General features: G+C 44.9%; 1 protein-coding gene across 2 annotated transcripts in view; it reads left to right on the top strand.

Moving 5' to 3' along the window:
- Nucleotides 1–635: 635 nt before the first annotated feature.
- ZBTB34 (zinc finger and BTB domain containing 34) overlaps nt 636–15,920 on the top strand; it is a 25,049-nt gene continuing 9,764 nt past the window's right edge. Inside the window, exons 1-2 of one of the 2 annotated variants that reach the window (XM_023217128.1) lie at nt 640–698; nt 3,550–3,670. In XM_023217128.1, the coding sequence (XP_023072896.1) occupies nt 3,651–3,670 (20 nt within the window). In that variant the 5' untranslated portion in view covers nt 640–698; nt 3,550–3,650. Of the gene's footprint in view, nt 699–3,549; nt 3,671–15,920 lie in introns of both variants that reach the window. The other variant, XM_023217129.2, reaches the window with a different exon arrangement.

Here is a 15,920-nt window from a genome sequence, read left to right as displayed (position 1 = left end):
ATCCTCCCGCCTCGCCCTCCCAAAGTGCTGGGATTACAGGCGGGAGCCACCTCCGTTTTGAGAGAGAGAAAACCGGCCCACGGTCGTAAGTCAAGAGACCCGCTATGGCAGCTCCCCAGAGCCCTGCTGCAAACCACTGCACCTTGCTGCCTTCAGCTGCCCTGCCAGGTGCAGCTCGGGTGCGTGGCAAGAGCCTGAAGAGCTGCAGGAGCGAGGGTCTTGGAAGAGAGGGCTGGGCTGGGGACAGGGCCCCAGTGCTGGGGGGTCGAGGGCCCTGGGCTCTCTCCCACCCCTTCGATTCCGGGAGCCCCTGAAACGCGCCCCACTGCGCCGCCCTCCTCCCGCCAGCAGGGGGCGCCGAGGAGAGCGCGGGCGGAAGGCAGAGCCGACGCCGCTACCCGGAGTCGGAACTCCGGGGTCCAGACCAAGGCTGCCGCTCGCCCACAGCGAGGCTCTGGGACGACAATCGGGCGGGACTCAGGATCCCGGCCCCTGGCGAGAGGTCCACCTCGCAGCGCCGCCACCCGGGTCGGCGCCTGCCCGGAAGCGCGGGCGCCCAGGGGGCGGGGCCGGGAAGCGCTTCCGGGGGCGGGGGGCGCGGGCTGGGGCGGCAGCCGGAGCGGCGGGGACGGGCCTGGCGCCGGCGGCGGCGGAGGGGGCGCCGCGGGCGGGCGATGTGAGCGCGGCGCTCTGCGCAGGTGAGGCATGCTGGCCGGGGGCGGCGAGCAGCGGTCTAGGCGCGGGCGGGGCGGGGGGCAGTCCCCGGGCCGCTGTCCGGCTCCCTCTGGGTGCGGCGGGGCGGGAGCCTTCGCGCCTGGTCAGTCCCGCGGGCTGGCGGCCGGCGCGGGCGGGAGCCGAGGCCGGGCGCGGTCCGGAGGCCCGGGCACCTGCTGGGGTCAGGCGCGCGTCCCCAAGGGGCCAACTGTGCTCGGTCTTTAGTCCGGGCGCCGCTGGCCCGGCCGAGGGTCGCGCTCGGGCAGCTGCTCTGGGCTCCCCAGCCTCCACCCGGGGCGTCTTGGGATCCCCAGCTTCCGGGCCCCTAGCCTTGGGGGCGCTCCCTTTTGTACGGGGAGGGAGGTCAGATGGTTGAGTTCCCTGGAGGGCCGGCCGGGCCGGGGGTCGGCCCTTCGGGTGGCTGCCACGGAGCCACTGCCTCACGCCACAGCCTTTCTCCAGGTAAACAGGCGGCGGCGACGGGTTGCGCTTGGCCCCAGACGTCTCCATGGTCACTCGCGCTCAGTTGGTCCTGCCATTGCGGAGGGCTGGGCTGGGGCTGACCGGGGGTGTAAACAGTGCCCTTCTAGGCCAAGTGGCTGTGCTTTCAGAGCGGCACTCGTCTGGGAGTCTCTCTTTGGAGGCGTTCCGCAAGTCCTTTCCATGCTGGGACTCAGTTTCCCCATGTGATCATTGAGGGTTTCATTTAACTCTCTAAGAACCCTTCTGGCTCTGCCATTCCGTGTATGTCTCAAATTGGAAGGGCTGTCCCTGGTTCAAGATACTGGGCAGTTTCGCTGAAGACTTTGTCAGTGTGGACTTTTTAAGCCACTTACTGCATTTCGTTTCAGACAGGCTTTAAAATGATTTCAAGAAGCGTTTTCTAAACCTCACCTTAATCCTCATTCATCCCTTGCTTTTGTCCCTAGTAGGAGTTAATCACATTCCGCCGAGTTTTTGCATGCAGAATTTTTTGTTGTTTATATTTGCCCATTTTCTCTTTGTTCCCTAGTCCAGGCCTTCTTTGCTTCACATCTGGATTATTGCAACAGCTTCTTAGCTGGTCTCTGACTCCAGAGGTTCCCCCCTCCCCCATCCTTCCTTTATGCTAAAACCAAACTTACTATAGGAAGTCAAAAAATAGTTGAGTGCTTGCTTGCTTATTAAATGTCAAGATGCTGTTCCATGTGGTGGGAAAGTAGTAGAAGGCACACTTAAGTCTCCAAGCAGCTTTACCCAGGGTACTGAGACATTACCTATGAGAAGGTAATTTTGATGAGACAAGACTGTGTACTGTAGAATTAAGAAGGAGAGATGGAGGTCACTGTAGGCCGAGTGGTTAGGGAGGGCTTAGTGAGGAGGCGGGATTTGAGCCGGGTGTTAACGGATGAGTAGCATTCAGATGGGAAAAGAGGAATCAGGCCCAGTGATCCTATGGAGTTCATGAATAGACCAGTCTTCTGGCAGAGAAGGGTTCATATAGGAGGGAAGTAGGAGGAGAGGTGGGCCGCGGCTAGTTCCTCAAAGAACTCGAACACTAGGTCAAAGTTGAAACTACTGAAGGCATTGGTGAAGAAGCTAGAGGCCAGGAGATCAGTTAAGAGGCCATGGCAGTTACACCACTGTTCAAAGCTGAGTAGTGGCCTCTTGCCTGCCACAGTGTGTCCAGCCACCGCCCACCCTGTCTTTTCAAGACTCTTCGTGGTTTGGCCCCACCCCACCTACCTGAACGTTGTTCTCTGCTTCTCCAAGTCTCTCCCCGGCAGAACTGAGTTAGTTACGGTTTCTTGGGCTTTGCTTCTGTTGTTCCCCCTTCTGAAGCTCTGACCTCCTTTTTCTCTGTGCAAATTCTCCATTTCACTTCCTTCAAGCCCCTGCTGAAGATACACTTCCTCCAGAGGGTGTTCCCTGACTTCCCTGTCCCCATGGCTTTGTGGCACTCGGATTCAGCACTTGTTCCTTGGCTGTTGAACTTGTTCTTGTCCCAGCTGGAGTGGGAGATTTTTTAAGGGCATTGTGTCTTAATACTCCTTTTGGAGCCCTTATAGTGTCTAATACTGGAGCTGGACTTCTATAATAGGTACTCAAATACTTCCTGATTTTTGTTGGTAAACAACTTGTTGTTTTGTTTTGTAATTTGCCTTTTTTTTTTTTTTAAGGAGAATCTGTTTTTATCAACTTTCTGTGATACGTAATGCTACCATTCAAGGTGGATGTTTTCAGCTTGCTCTCTTAGGGTGTAGAAAGCACAAAACGAATCTTTGAAACTTTAAAACGTTCCCCTCTGATCATGGGAAAAGAGAAAAGTCATGTGATTCTTCATTCGGAGACTGTGGGGAAAGAACAGCAGCTTTGGAATCATGGGTTTGAATCCTAGCAAGTCTGCTTACCAGCTCTGTGAAGATGAGCAATTTAATGCCTCTGAGCCTCCGTTTCTTATTTGCAGTGTGGAGGATAATGAAATCCATTTCATAGGGTGACTGTGAACTGTAAACGAAAATGGTATATGAACTTCTATATGAAGTAGAAAAATGTGCAGCACTTAGTAACTGCTTAGTACATTTTCATTATTGTTATTGTCATTATTGGGTGTACATTTATCAAGGTGGAGAAGTGATAAGCCGCTGAACTGTGTATCCACCGAGTTTTGGATTTCTGCATCTCTGTGTCCCCCCACTTTTGCCTTCCTTTTGAAGCACTTGTCTAAAATGTCAGTATCATGAATCTACAATGCCATCTTTATGTTTTATTCCCATTAATGTTCATGTTACTGTAGTTTAAATTCTGCTTAATGTTTTTCAAACTTCTTAATTGTGTCTATTTAATGTTTTGTAGCTGACAAACTGCTGAATTTAGCTTAGTGAAGGTCATCAACTGAACGCAGTTAAATTTCTAATGGTTATTTTCTGGTTGATGTTGATGGCAAGGAAAACCTCATGGAAGGATGCAAGTCAAGGTGAGCTTTTCTAATCCTTTTGTCATAAGAGGCAGGACTTAATGTATTTTCCAGGGCCAGTGCCCCTGAAATGCTAGCCAGCAGTAAGCAGATAAGATGCTGTGCCTTCATATTTTTGAATTCTTTGCCGTAAGAAAGCTTATTCTTTTATCTGAAACAAATCCTCTCAATTAATGATTAAAATATGAAACATCTTTTTGCCTACTTCACTGACAGAAGTAAAAATCATGTACATTTTGCAAAGAAATGGCTGCAGACCACTTGAGGTACAACATATTGTGACCCCTTAATCATCACAGTGTCAGACCCAGCCTGACTTTGTCTGTGTGGTGGAACATCCTTCAATGAGAATTCTCTTTCTACTTGGAGTCGATCAGTAAGAATCCAGCACCAATAAAAATCCTGCATCTCACCAGTATGCCTGGATTAAAATCTTGTAAGAGATAATAGTTCTGAGTCTGAGACTGGTAAATCTTGGTCCAAATCCTGGCTCAGCCAGTCATTAGCTGAGTGACCTTGGGTAAGTTTCTCAGCTTCTCTGAGTTTGCTTCCTCATCTGTAGAATGGGGATAACTGCAGCCTCTTAGTGTCATCTTAAGAGCTTACTTACCATACTGTACACAGTAGGAGCCTATTGACGGTTAGTCCTTGTCATTGTTAGTAAAATTAAAGAGGCCATTCCTCTCCTGCTTGGAAAGCTCAGAAGCAGCTTCTGATGATGTTTTGCATTGACTAAAAGACAAATCGCACCCTCTTGGAATTAGTGTATCTGAGCAGACCTGGAGAATGTTAACGCCTTGGTAGGAAATGTAACAGTTTGGATAAAAATGTTCTTTCAGGCTCACATGAATTAATGCAGTAAGAACTCTAAACTTGTTTTCTTTTAAATTAGGATGAGTGCTTCATGAATATCCATCACAGAATGCCATTTTATTTATTTTTTTTTCTTGCATTGGGTTTCAGTAGCACCAGAATGTTTCACGCAGCCCTGGTGTTATTTGACTACTGCTTTCTAAAAGATTCGATTGTAGCTCATGACAGCTCAATTTTGGTTTTAATCTAGACCCAGGCAGAAATACCTAGAAAAGTTATTTTTAATAATTGTTACTTCTGTTACCATGACTTTTGTCTGCGGTGCTTCAATCTGTGGTCTTTTTAATGACTTCGTATGAAAATGAAAATTAGGGATCTTCAGGTTTCCAGTGCCTGCCAGAGAAAGCCTAGTTTGAGCTGTGTCTCAGGTATCAGCAAGTGACTGAAGCCAGCAGGTGCAAATCTGGGTTTGGAATCATGAGCATCTTGATTGAGAATAATGGGTACCTCCTGGTGCCTTAAACAACTTCCAAATTTGTAACTTTCCTTTCTTTTCTTGGAAGTGTAACTGGGTATTTTTAAACAAAGTATAGCATCTTGTGGAGCAAATTAGAGTGTTTATGGGTTAGGTTGAAATAAGCCACCTTGCTAGATTTTGCCGTTGGCAGAGACTATCCTGCATCTCTGGGGTCTCCAGAAGGAAAAGTTCAGAGCTGAGGGTGCGGCTGTAGTGGCAGTCCATGGATCTTGAGCTACTAGCTTGTTTTAGCTGACGTGTACTGAGAGCCTCTCTGCCCCAGACACACTGCTGGGCTTTGGGCACACAGTCGCTGCCCTCAGAGAGCTCACCGCCAGAAGTAGAAGCTCAGAAGCCAGGAGTCTCACAGAATCGGCACATTTCTAATTGTTCAGCTTTTACATTTTTACTTTTGTTCTGGTTGTTGATATATGGAGACAGTTGCAAGGCTTTATCCAAGGAAGTTGTAGAGATTTTAAGGCCCAGGTGGGTGTTTCGCCTAGATGGCATCTGAGAGTCCCTTCTTATTTTTAGGTTCTCTGCAGAATGGGTCAGCAGTGTGAGAGGATGTCATTAGTTTTCCATTGTTTAGTTTCCTCACAGCTTAACAGAATACGTGGTGCCGAATTTTACTTAAAGATACTAGTCAATGAGGCTGGGCGCAGTAGCTCATGCCTATAATCCCAGCACTTTGGGAGGCTGAGGCAGGCGGATCCCTTCAGGCCAGGAGTTAGAGACCAGACTGGTCAACATGGTGAAACCCTATCTCTACTAAAGACACAAAAATTAGCTGAACGTGGTGGCACACGCCTGTAATCCCAGCTACTCGGGAGACTGAGGCATGAGAATCACCTGAACCTGCAGTGAGCCAAGATTGCATTACTGCGCTCCAGCCTGGGCACAGAGCAAGACTCTGTCTCAAAACAAAACCAAAACCAAAACAAAACTAGTCAATGGAAAGGCTTGAGGAGAGGGCTAGGTGAGGATGTTACCCCTTTCATCAGGTGCTGTTTCCATTCCTCTTTTCTAGGAGCAAACACCCTTTCTATTCTCAGCCTTCTCTCTTTTTTTTTTTTTCCCTGAGTAACCTCATCTTACCACAACAATCCTCAGTCAGTACATGGTCACTCCCAAGTCAGTATCTTCGGGTCTAATGTTTCTCTCTAGCTCCAGCCCCGTATTTCCCACGACCCTGTGGAAAACCTGAGCCCAGCTTGTCCTGGCTGAGCTACGTGGCCTCCAAGTAGACATCATGCCTCAGTCTCCAGGTTCTGCCGCCAGAATTCTGTTTGAGTTCTCTGAGTATTCAAGACCCTCCACCTTCCGACTGTCGCCTTCTCCTTCCGTGGCCTTCCTTGTCCCTGAGCTGGGGCCACTGCATGCTGCCTGCTCTACCCCAGACGCTGTCTGTCTGCATTCCCCTGTGCCCTGTTCCTGCTTTTCCTTCTGTCTGGAGTGTTCTTTCTTTTCCCTTTGAAATGCAAGGCCCTGTTCAAAAATATCTTCCTCCATGAAGTTTTCCTTTGTTCTATTTTGATTTTTTAAAAATCTTTTTGGTCAAAAGTAATCAGCCTTGTATTGTTCCTTGTAGTTCTTTATTTCTGCCTCTATAACTGTCTGCTTGATATAATAATTATCCATTTGCAGCCCATCTTTCTCCTCTAGATTCTTTGGTTTAAAAAATTATGTATTTGTAGCTACTAACCTACATGTCTTAAAAAAAACTTTTAGTGAGAATAGTACAGTTATTTGATTTTTTAAATGCAAAGGTATAAAGTCTGTTTCCCTTCCCTCTCCTTAGTCCTTAGTCCTTCCCCACAGTGACCACCATTAATAGTACCACATCGTTCCTTCCAGAATGGATACAGCAAGCAACATAATATAATTCCTTTACAAAATGTCCATGAAGGGAGTGACATATATGCATACATATTAGTCTACATGTTGCTATTTTTGGCCAAATCTTAGCGCTCTTTCCATATCAAGGCATATACATCTACCCACTCTTAATAGTTGCATAGTATTTCATTGTCGATTATTTTTTTTGAAACCAGTTTCCTTTGTGGGGGGGTTCTTTTTTTTTTTTTGCTGTAGCAAAGAAAAATTCTTAGTGGTTATTTTCATTATATATCTCCTGCTACACTTTTGTAGGTCCTATATATTAGTAGGCTTAATTCCTCCCCGTTGTGGACCAAATGGTAAATGCCTTTTAAATTTTGATAGATATTACCAAATTATTCATTCCTTAGGACTGCACTTGCCAGCTCTTTTAAACTGTGTGCAAAGCTGATGGGTTAAAAATGGTATCTCATTATTTTTTCTTTTTGTATTTCAAACGTCTTTAATCAGAAGTAAATTTTAGCATCTTTGCTTCTTTTTTTGTCATTTTTCTTTTTTTCTTGAACTGTTTGTATCCTTTGCCCATTCTCCCATAGGGTTTTTTTGTGTATGTCACCTAATTTGATTTATAAATTAAGGAATTTGGAAAGTAGTTCTTTGTCAAATATGCATATATTTTTCTTCAGTATATCATTTATCTTTTGGCTTTTGGGGCGAAGGGCTATTTTTTTTGTCATATACTTTTATGTTGTCTAATGTATTTGTCTTTGCCTTTGTGGCATCTGAGATTTATGTCATGCTTGGAAAGGCCTTTATGTCAGTATTATAAATAAATTCACCCATGTTTTCTTTCTTTTTTTTTTTTTTTCGTGATAAATCTTTTTAAAATACTGGCATAGGAATAGAATGGCATTGAATGGAAAGTAGTAAGATCCTCCATACATTCCTTGGTGTTTTATAAGAAATTGGTTGACATGTGACACCTTTGAAAGTTCAGAGGAGCTGTGTTTGCCATTGGTGGGCCATGGTATTTTATGTGGCCCTCTAATGTTACATATAAGGGCAGTTATTGCCTTTTTGCCTCTTTTATTAACTCAGGGCGAGGAGCTGAATGGAAGAGCAGGGGCTTGAGTCACTGGTTTCTGTTCACCCTTCTCAGCATCAGCCATGAATGTGACATGATGGTCACTTGCTTTGTCTTTGTCAAGTGGCTTTTTGTTCTTAAGCCCCTTCAGGTAAAATGCGTTAACCTGGATTGGGGTTAACTCTCCCTCGTGTGTTGTTGCAGAGCAGCCTTTTGCTGTCCTGATGCATGGGCGCAGTGATGGATTCTGTAGCTTTTTTGAGTGGGATCTTGCGAAGATGTCAAGCAGCATGACTTACCAAGCCTGTCGTCATATGGTTTCGCATCAGACCTTAATTTTCTTTTCAGCGCAGCCATGCGTGCTTATTTCCAGAGCTCTCGCTTTGGCTTTGGACTTCAGGTCTGTGGGAGGAGTGTCCCAGGATGGCTCGTGCGGTCATTTCCAGGCAGTGCCGCTCTCTCTGTGGCTTGTACCCACAGTGCCTCACTGTGTGAGTGGCCTCCTGCTCTGGTTGCCCAGCTGGCTGTCACTCCGCAGTGTGTGTTCATTTCTCCCAAAGCTGCTCGCCTTCAGCTGTGCTCCCCTTTGCAGTTGGCTTCCCTGTCTGCCGTCCTCTGGTGCTTTCAGACTTGGCTTCGTCACTGCTTGGTCAGTCCTGGAGGGCCCCTCACAGTTTGCTCTTGCTTTCAGGGCGCTGGTCTCAATGCTGCTTTGAATTCTGTTGAACTTGGGCTGAACCCTGTGTCTTCTTGGCAGCATCTGCTCTCTGTGACTTTCACCTTCAAACACCAAAAGGACCGGTTTACTTGAGCCCTAGATCTGTGGTTTCTAATTAATTGAGGCTTTCGCATGTAAAGATAGCTTTTTATTTAAAGCAAGTAAAGTGAGCCAGGGTCCGGGGCTCTGAGGAGGAAAGGGGGATCAAAGCTGTGAATGTGGAGGGCATGATACACGGTGGCCGCAGGGGCCCGCCTGGAACATTTTTCTCCTCATAATCCTTACCTCTGCCAGTGATTCTGGTCTAGAAAAGAGGGAGATATTGCTCTACAAAGAGGGTGCTTCACTAAATTCCTACAGCTGAAATTGCTTGGTCACAGTGAATATGCAGATATAATCTTGATGTATATTACTAAAATGCCCTCATTTGCCCTTCTGTATTCTGGGCAGCAATAGGGAGGATGTGTGCCCACTTGCACCCCCCGCCCCATCTCCATCCCTTTCCTTGACACCATCCTAGGGCAGGAATGTAACATGGGGCAAGCTTGCTAGGGATAAAGGGTTGTTGTGTGGGGGCCTGGATGCGCATACTTCCGAAGGGTCCTGGGAAAGTCAGCTGCTTGGTTTCCTCATCTTTAAAATGGCGGCAGTAGTACCTGCCTTACGGGACAGGTTGGGAGGATTCAGAGACATACTGCATCCTAAGCCTTTACGACACGCCTGGCATGTATCACACATTCAGTAAAAGCTGGTCACGGATGATGATGGTGGTGGAGTGACTCTGCCAAGTAAAGGGGGAAGGCTGAGGGGCGTGGCAGCAGGGGCAGTCATCCCCTCTTATAGTTGCCCAGGCTGGTGCGGGGGCAGCTGGGTGCGTGGAATTCGGAGAATGTCGGTCCTGCCCACATCAGAGGTGGTCCTTCCCAGAAGCTACCTGGGAGACCAGTGGTGGCCTTATGTGATCATGGCAGAGGCTGTGTGTGAGGTGAAAGCTATTTCACAGGTGTGAAATTATTCTCTTTTCTTTGTAAGAAAGAATTCGGAAGTAAGAAATTAAAGAAATTGAAAGAGCAGAAAGATTGTCTTTCCGTTGATTGAGTGAACTGAAGAGACCTGTGAAGAAGTTGAGGAGGTGACAATTTTGAACTTCCCAAAAAACCATTTCAACAAAGTCCTATCCATGTGTATTTTTTAAAAGAAGTATTTCACATTTTTTTCCCAGAGTATAGTTTTTACAAACAAAAACAAAATTTTGTTAAAATGTATATTAATGATACTGAAAGTAAATTCAGCTTGTATGTGCTTGTTTTTTAAATTAAAATAATAGCAATGTAAATGTCTGATTTGGGTGTGGTTTTTTGCCTAGAATAATGTGACAGAAACACCTATGATTAATCTCCTGAATTAAAGAATTCTGGTTCTGATGGTTTTAGTGAGTGGAATAATCAAATTCATTATTGTTTTCTGAGGCAGCTGCAAACTTAATCTAAATGAAAAACATATAAATCACTACTCTGCATTATCAAAAATGAATTCCATTCCCATCTCTCTCTGAGTGGGGAGGAATCTGCATTAAGCCTCTATCAAACTGCAAGACTGGGACTTTTATTCATCTTTGAATTCCCTTTGGTTTTCTGTATGTAAGAGATTGATATTGAGTGAATATTTCCTATAAATGTATGAAAAATAATTTAAATTCCCAGTCAGTGTGCTGTTTAGTGATTGCAATTAAATCTAATACTTGCAGCACATATGACAAAAGGCTAATTTCCTTAATTTGCGAAGAGCTCTGACGAATCAATAAAAAAGGCAAATAAGGGCAAAGGATGTGAGTAGGCAGTTCAAAGACAAACTTAGACAAATTGCCATTAAACATGAGAAAAGATATCAACCTCATTTATAATTAAACAAATGCACCCGGGCACAGTGGCTCATGCCTGTAATCCCAGCACTTTGGGAGGCTGAGGTGGGTGGATCACCTGAGGTCAGGAGTTTAAGAACAGCCTGGCCAACATGGTGAAACCTTGTCTCTACTAAAAATACCAAAATTAGCCAGGTGTGATGGCTTGCACCTGTGGTCTGAGCTATTAGGGAGACTGAGGCAGGAGAATCGCTTGAGCTTAGGAGGCAGAGGTTGCCTTGAGCAGAGGTTGCACCCCTGCACTCCAGCCTGGGCGACAGAGTGAGACTCTGTCTCAAAAAAAAAAAAAAAAAAAGCACATCAAAACAATGAGGTACATCTTTCACCTATCAGTTTGGCCGAAAAAGTGAAAAGGTTCGATACCCATTGCTGACAGTTATGGGGGAGCAGGCCCTTCCCTGTGAATGGATAATTGCTGCTGCCTCTTAGAGGGTAATTTGGCATTATCAACTGAAGTGAAAAATTTACCACAATTCTGCTAGAAGTTGAGACTACAGATTTACTTACAAGCCAGATGTTGAGGGGTGTGTGTGTGTGTTGTGGAGTGACATTCTGTGTTTGTAATGGCTATGTTAGTATCAACTGGGAACTGGTTAAGTACGTTGTGATATAGCCATCCATGGAATACTATGAAGTTAGAAAAAAATAGGTCAATGTGTATGTGCTGCTATGGAAAGATTTTTTTTCTTTTTCTTTTTTTTTTTTTTTTGAGACGGAGTCTTGCTCTGTTGCCAGGCTGGAGTGCAGTAGTGCTATCTCGGCTCACTGCAACCTCCGCCTCCCAGGTTCAAGCGATTCTCCTTCATCAGCCTCCCGAGTAGCTGGGATTACAGGCGCGCCCTACCACGCCCAGCTAATTTTGTATTTTTAGTAGTCTTGATCTTTTGACCACGTGATCCGCCCACCTCTGCCTCCCAAAGTGCTGAGATTAAGGCAGAAAGATTTTAAGGTATATTAAATACATTTCTTTAAAGTAGGGTACAGAACAGTTTATGCTGATAGATGTTTTGAATTTTCTCTGAAAGAATACGGCAAAACTCCTACCAGTGATTATCTTTGGAAAGAGGGGCTGAGGGAAAGTTTTATTAGTTCTGTTCTATGATCTGAAGTTCTACAATATGCATATATTTTATTTTAAAGATAAAATTAATTAAAAATTGGCCAGGTGCAGTGGCTCATGTCTGAAATTCCAGCATGTTGGGATGCCAAGGTGGGAGGATCCCTTGAGGCCAAGAATTCGAGACCAGCCTGGGTAACATAGTGAGACCCTGTCTCTACAAATTAATTAATTAATTTATTTATTTATTTGAGATGGAGTGAGGCCAAGAATTCGAGACCAGCTTGGGTAATGTAGTGAGACCCTGTCTCTACAAATTTATTTGTTTATTTATTTATTTATTTATTTGAGACGGAGTGTCGCTCTTGTTGCCCAGGCTGGAGTGCAGTGGCACGATTTTGACTCACTGCAACCTCCACCTGCCAGGTTCAATCAATTCTCAGCCTCCAGAGTAGCTGGGATTACAGGCGCCCGCCACCACACCCGCCTAATTCTTTTTTTGTATTTTTAGTAGAGACAGGGTTTCGCCATGTTGGCCAGGCTGGTTTCAACCTCCCAACCTGAGGTGCTCCACCTGCCTCAGCCTCCCAAAGTGCTGGGATTACAGGTGTGAGCCACCGTGCCCGGCCTACAAAAAAGTTTTTTAAAAGCTGGACATGGTGGTGCGTGCCTATAGTCCCAGCTACTCAGGAGGCTGAGGTGGGAGGATAGCTTGGGCCCAGGAGGTTGAGGCTGCAGTGAGCCAAGATTGTGCCACTGTACTCCAGCCTGGGTGACAGAGTGAGATCCTGTCTCTAAGACAAAAATGTAATTCAAAATTGATCTAACTTAGGTGTAGACCCACTGGCATTCCACACAGGGGAGAAAATCAAGACCTTCAAGAAACCAGTGAGTAGCACATGTTGCAAAACTGCCAGTACAGAGGGATAGAGGATCACATTTGAACTCGAAGTGTGCCTACATAAGAGGCTCTGACCTCCTCTATCCTGGGATCACTGGACCTGACAGATCCACACATGGGGTGTAGAACTTGTGATCGATGATGAGTTTCTCTCCCTTTAGTCTGGTCATATGGCTCAGACTGAAATTAACTGTAAGTTCACTATGTGCCAGTCATTTAGAAGCTTCTTGTTCAAGAGTGTGGCTTGTTAGCAGCTCTAGGGGGGAATCTTTGAATCTCATTGTCACTGTGGAAAGGAAGTGTTAATGTAAGGGAGAGGAGAGCAAAGCACTTCCTTTCTCATATTGCGGAAAAATGGAATCCCTTTCTTAGGTGTTAATCGTGGCGTTCCGCTTTTCTCAGTGATTATCTTTCAAGTGTTGTTCTCCACCTTTCTTCTGCAAAGCAGATAAGAAAAAACCACATAGAGAAGGAAGCCTCATTGGGAAGCCGTTTTCAGTTGTACATTCTATTTCAGAAATGCTCTGTTGCATTCCTTTCTGTACTGGTTTTCGCCCTGCAGTCCACACCTTTAAAAAGCCCGAACCCACCTTCCTTTTGTCCTTGCATTCCAAAAGTCACTATTTATACACCCCATGTCATGAGAATGCTATGATGAATAGGTAACATTTGACTATTTGTTAGGTGCCAGCTGAGTTGCATTTTTATAAGTTTTGCCAATTTGAGAAAGAAGTATTTTGTCTCATGTTTATGCATTTATTTATTTTTGAGATAGTGGCTCACTCTATCACCCAGGCTGGAGGGTAGTGGCACAATCTCAGCTCATTGTAACCTTGGCCTCCGGTACTCAAGCCATCCTCCCACCTCAGCCCCCCGAGTACCTGGGACTACAGGTGCCCACCACCTTGCCCTACTAATTTTTGTATTTTTAGTAGATACGAGGTTACACCATGTTGGCCAGGCTGGTCTCAAACTCCTGAGCTCGAGCAATACGCCCAATTTGGCCTCCCAAAGTGCTGGGATTACATTTGTGAAGCACTGTGCCTGGCCTCATATTGATGTTGCTTTACTGATAAAGTTGTTAAGCATTTTTTTTCTTTTCTTTTTTTGAGACGGAGTCTCGCTCTGTTGCCCAGGCTGGAGTGCAATGGTGCGATCTCAGCTCACTGCAGCCTCCACCTCCAGGGTTCAAGCATTTCTCCTGCCTCAGCCTCCCGAGTACCTTGGATTACAGGTGCCCGCCACCACGCCCGGCTAATTTTTTTATTTTTAGTAGAGACAGGGTTGCACCAGGTTGGCGAGGCTTGTCTCAAACTCCTGACCTCAGATGTTTCACCTGCCTCGGCCTCCCAAAGTGCTGAGATTACAGATGTGAGCCACCATGCCCGGCCTAAGCATTTTTTCTCTATATCTAAAGGCTATTTTAATTTCTTTTTAAAAGCGTCTGTTCATAGTCACTTTTTTCAGTTGTTTCATTTGGCTTTTATTGATTTGTGAGAGACTGCTGTTTATGTTCTAAGTATTTTTTATTGTTTTCTACCTCTTTTTTTTTTGCTAAAAAGTATTTTTTAGATATATAAAAGTTGTATTTCTTCTGTAGTTAAATCTGCATTTCTTCTTCTGGTATCTTTGTGTGCTTAGAGAAACCTCTAGAGGTTATTTTGGGGTATGCTGTGAAGAAGTATCTAAATTTATTATTAATTCAAATTCTCTAAGCAGCATCTATTTCAGTAATTCTCCCCTTTTTACTTGCTTGAAATGGCCCATGAGGCCATCTCAGTCTGATTTCTACCTTGACAACCTCATGTGGCTTCTGCCCTGCCCCTTGCGCCTTGTTCCAGCTGTGTACACACTTCCAGCATGTCCTTCCTCCCCAACCCTTTGTACGTGTGATTCCTTCTGTCTGGACAGGTTCCTTGCAGCACCCTGATACCTACATGTATCTGACTAACCTTTACTTGTCCTTTAGTTCTTATTTAAAATAGCAGTTGTTCATGTAGGCTTCTCTGACCACTCCCCCATCGTGAAAGATCTCATAGCTTTTATCATGATTTATGATGAGAGAATGAAAACTCCGATGGATCCCTAGTGCCTGACACTTAATACATACTTAGCCAATGAATTATAGCCCAGTCATACATTTTGACATCTGTAAGTTCGGTTGTATTTGTCTATTTCCAGCATTTCTTTAGTATTCCAGATCTGCACTATCCAGTTTGGTGGCCACTGACCACATGCGACTATTGAGCACATGGAATGTGGTTAGTCCAAACCGAGCCATGCTGTGTGTAACATACACATCAGAGTTCAGAGACCTAGTGTGAAAAGAATGTCGAATGTCTCAGCTTTCTAATATTGATTACATGCTGTGATGATGGGTTATATAACATATTACTACAATTTGTTTTTTTAACTTTTAAAAAATGTAACTGCTAGAGAACATGAAATTACACATGCAGTGTCTTACATTTATGTTGGACCACAGTGTTCTAGATGAATTTTAAAATCATTTTGTCAGGTTTCTAAGAAAAGATTTCATCAGGCTATGTTATATTTATAAATTAATTTTGGGGGTAGAGTGTCTCTCTTTACAGTATTGAATCATCCCGCCAGAAGCATATTCCCTCTCTTCATTTATACAGGCTTTTGTCCATATTAAAGTGAGTTGTATTTTTCTTGTTGACCCTGTTTTTTGCTTATCTTCCCCTACCCCTAGGTATTTTCTAGTTCCTGTCGCTATATTGTTGGTTGCACCTTATTGTCATTATCTTACCTGTTTTTTGTGTGTAATTTTTTTGAAACCCTCCACTTAGTAGATGCCGATTCTAACATTTTCCAAGTGATTCTCTTGGGGCTTCTGTGTAAATAATCTGCATGTTACATCTGCACGTAATAGTCATTTTGTCTCTTTTTTAATGGCTGCTTGCCTTAATGTTCCCTTGTCTTGTTGCTTTGGCTGGAAGTTCTAAACTAATGTTAAGTAAGAGTCATGATGGCAGATAACCTTGTATATCTTCCCAGGCACTGATGGGAATGACTTTACTAAAGTGTTTACCGAAGTGTGCTCCAGGGAACACTCATTCTTGGGGAATATTAATATGTGTACCTTGAGAGAACAGTTCCACCATTAAATGATTTTGCGAACTGCTGAGTTAAGCAGGATTCTTGTCTGCAGGACTTTTCAGATAGGATATTATGCTAATGTGTGTTTTAATCCCTAGGAGGTGAGGATATTGGGGCCAGCTCTTGGGCTTGGGTTCTACTAAATACATTTTGGGAAATGCAGACATCATGTTTCCTTTTTTCCTTTCCCTCCCTCCCTCCCTCCCTTCCTTCCGTTCCCTTTTTTCTCCCCCTTCACCTTCCCCTTCCACTTCCCTTTCCCCTTCCCCTTCTTCTC

This window comes from Piliocolobus tephrosceles, chromosome 14, assembly GCF_002776525.5.
Source record: "Piliocolobus tephrosceles isolate RC106 chromosome 14, ASM277652v3, whole genome shotgun sequence".
In the NCBI taxonomy this organism is placed as follows: Eukaryota; Metazoa; Chordata; class Mammalia; order Primates; family Cercopithecidae; genus Piliocolobus; species Piliocolobus tephrosceles.
Note: the sequence above shows the minus strand (reverse complement) of the source record. Positions and strands in the feature narration are given on the sequence as shown.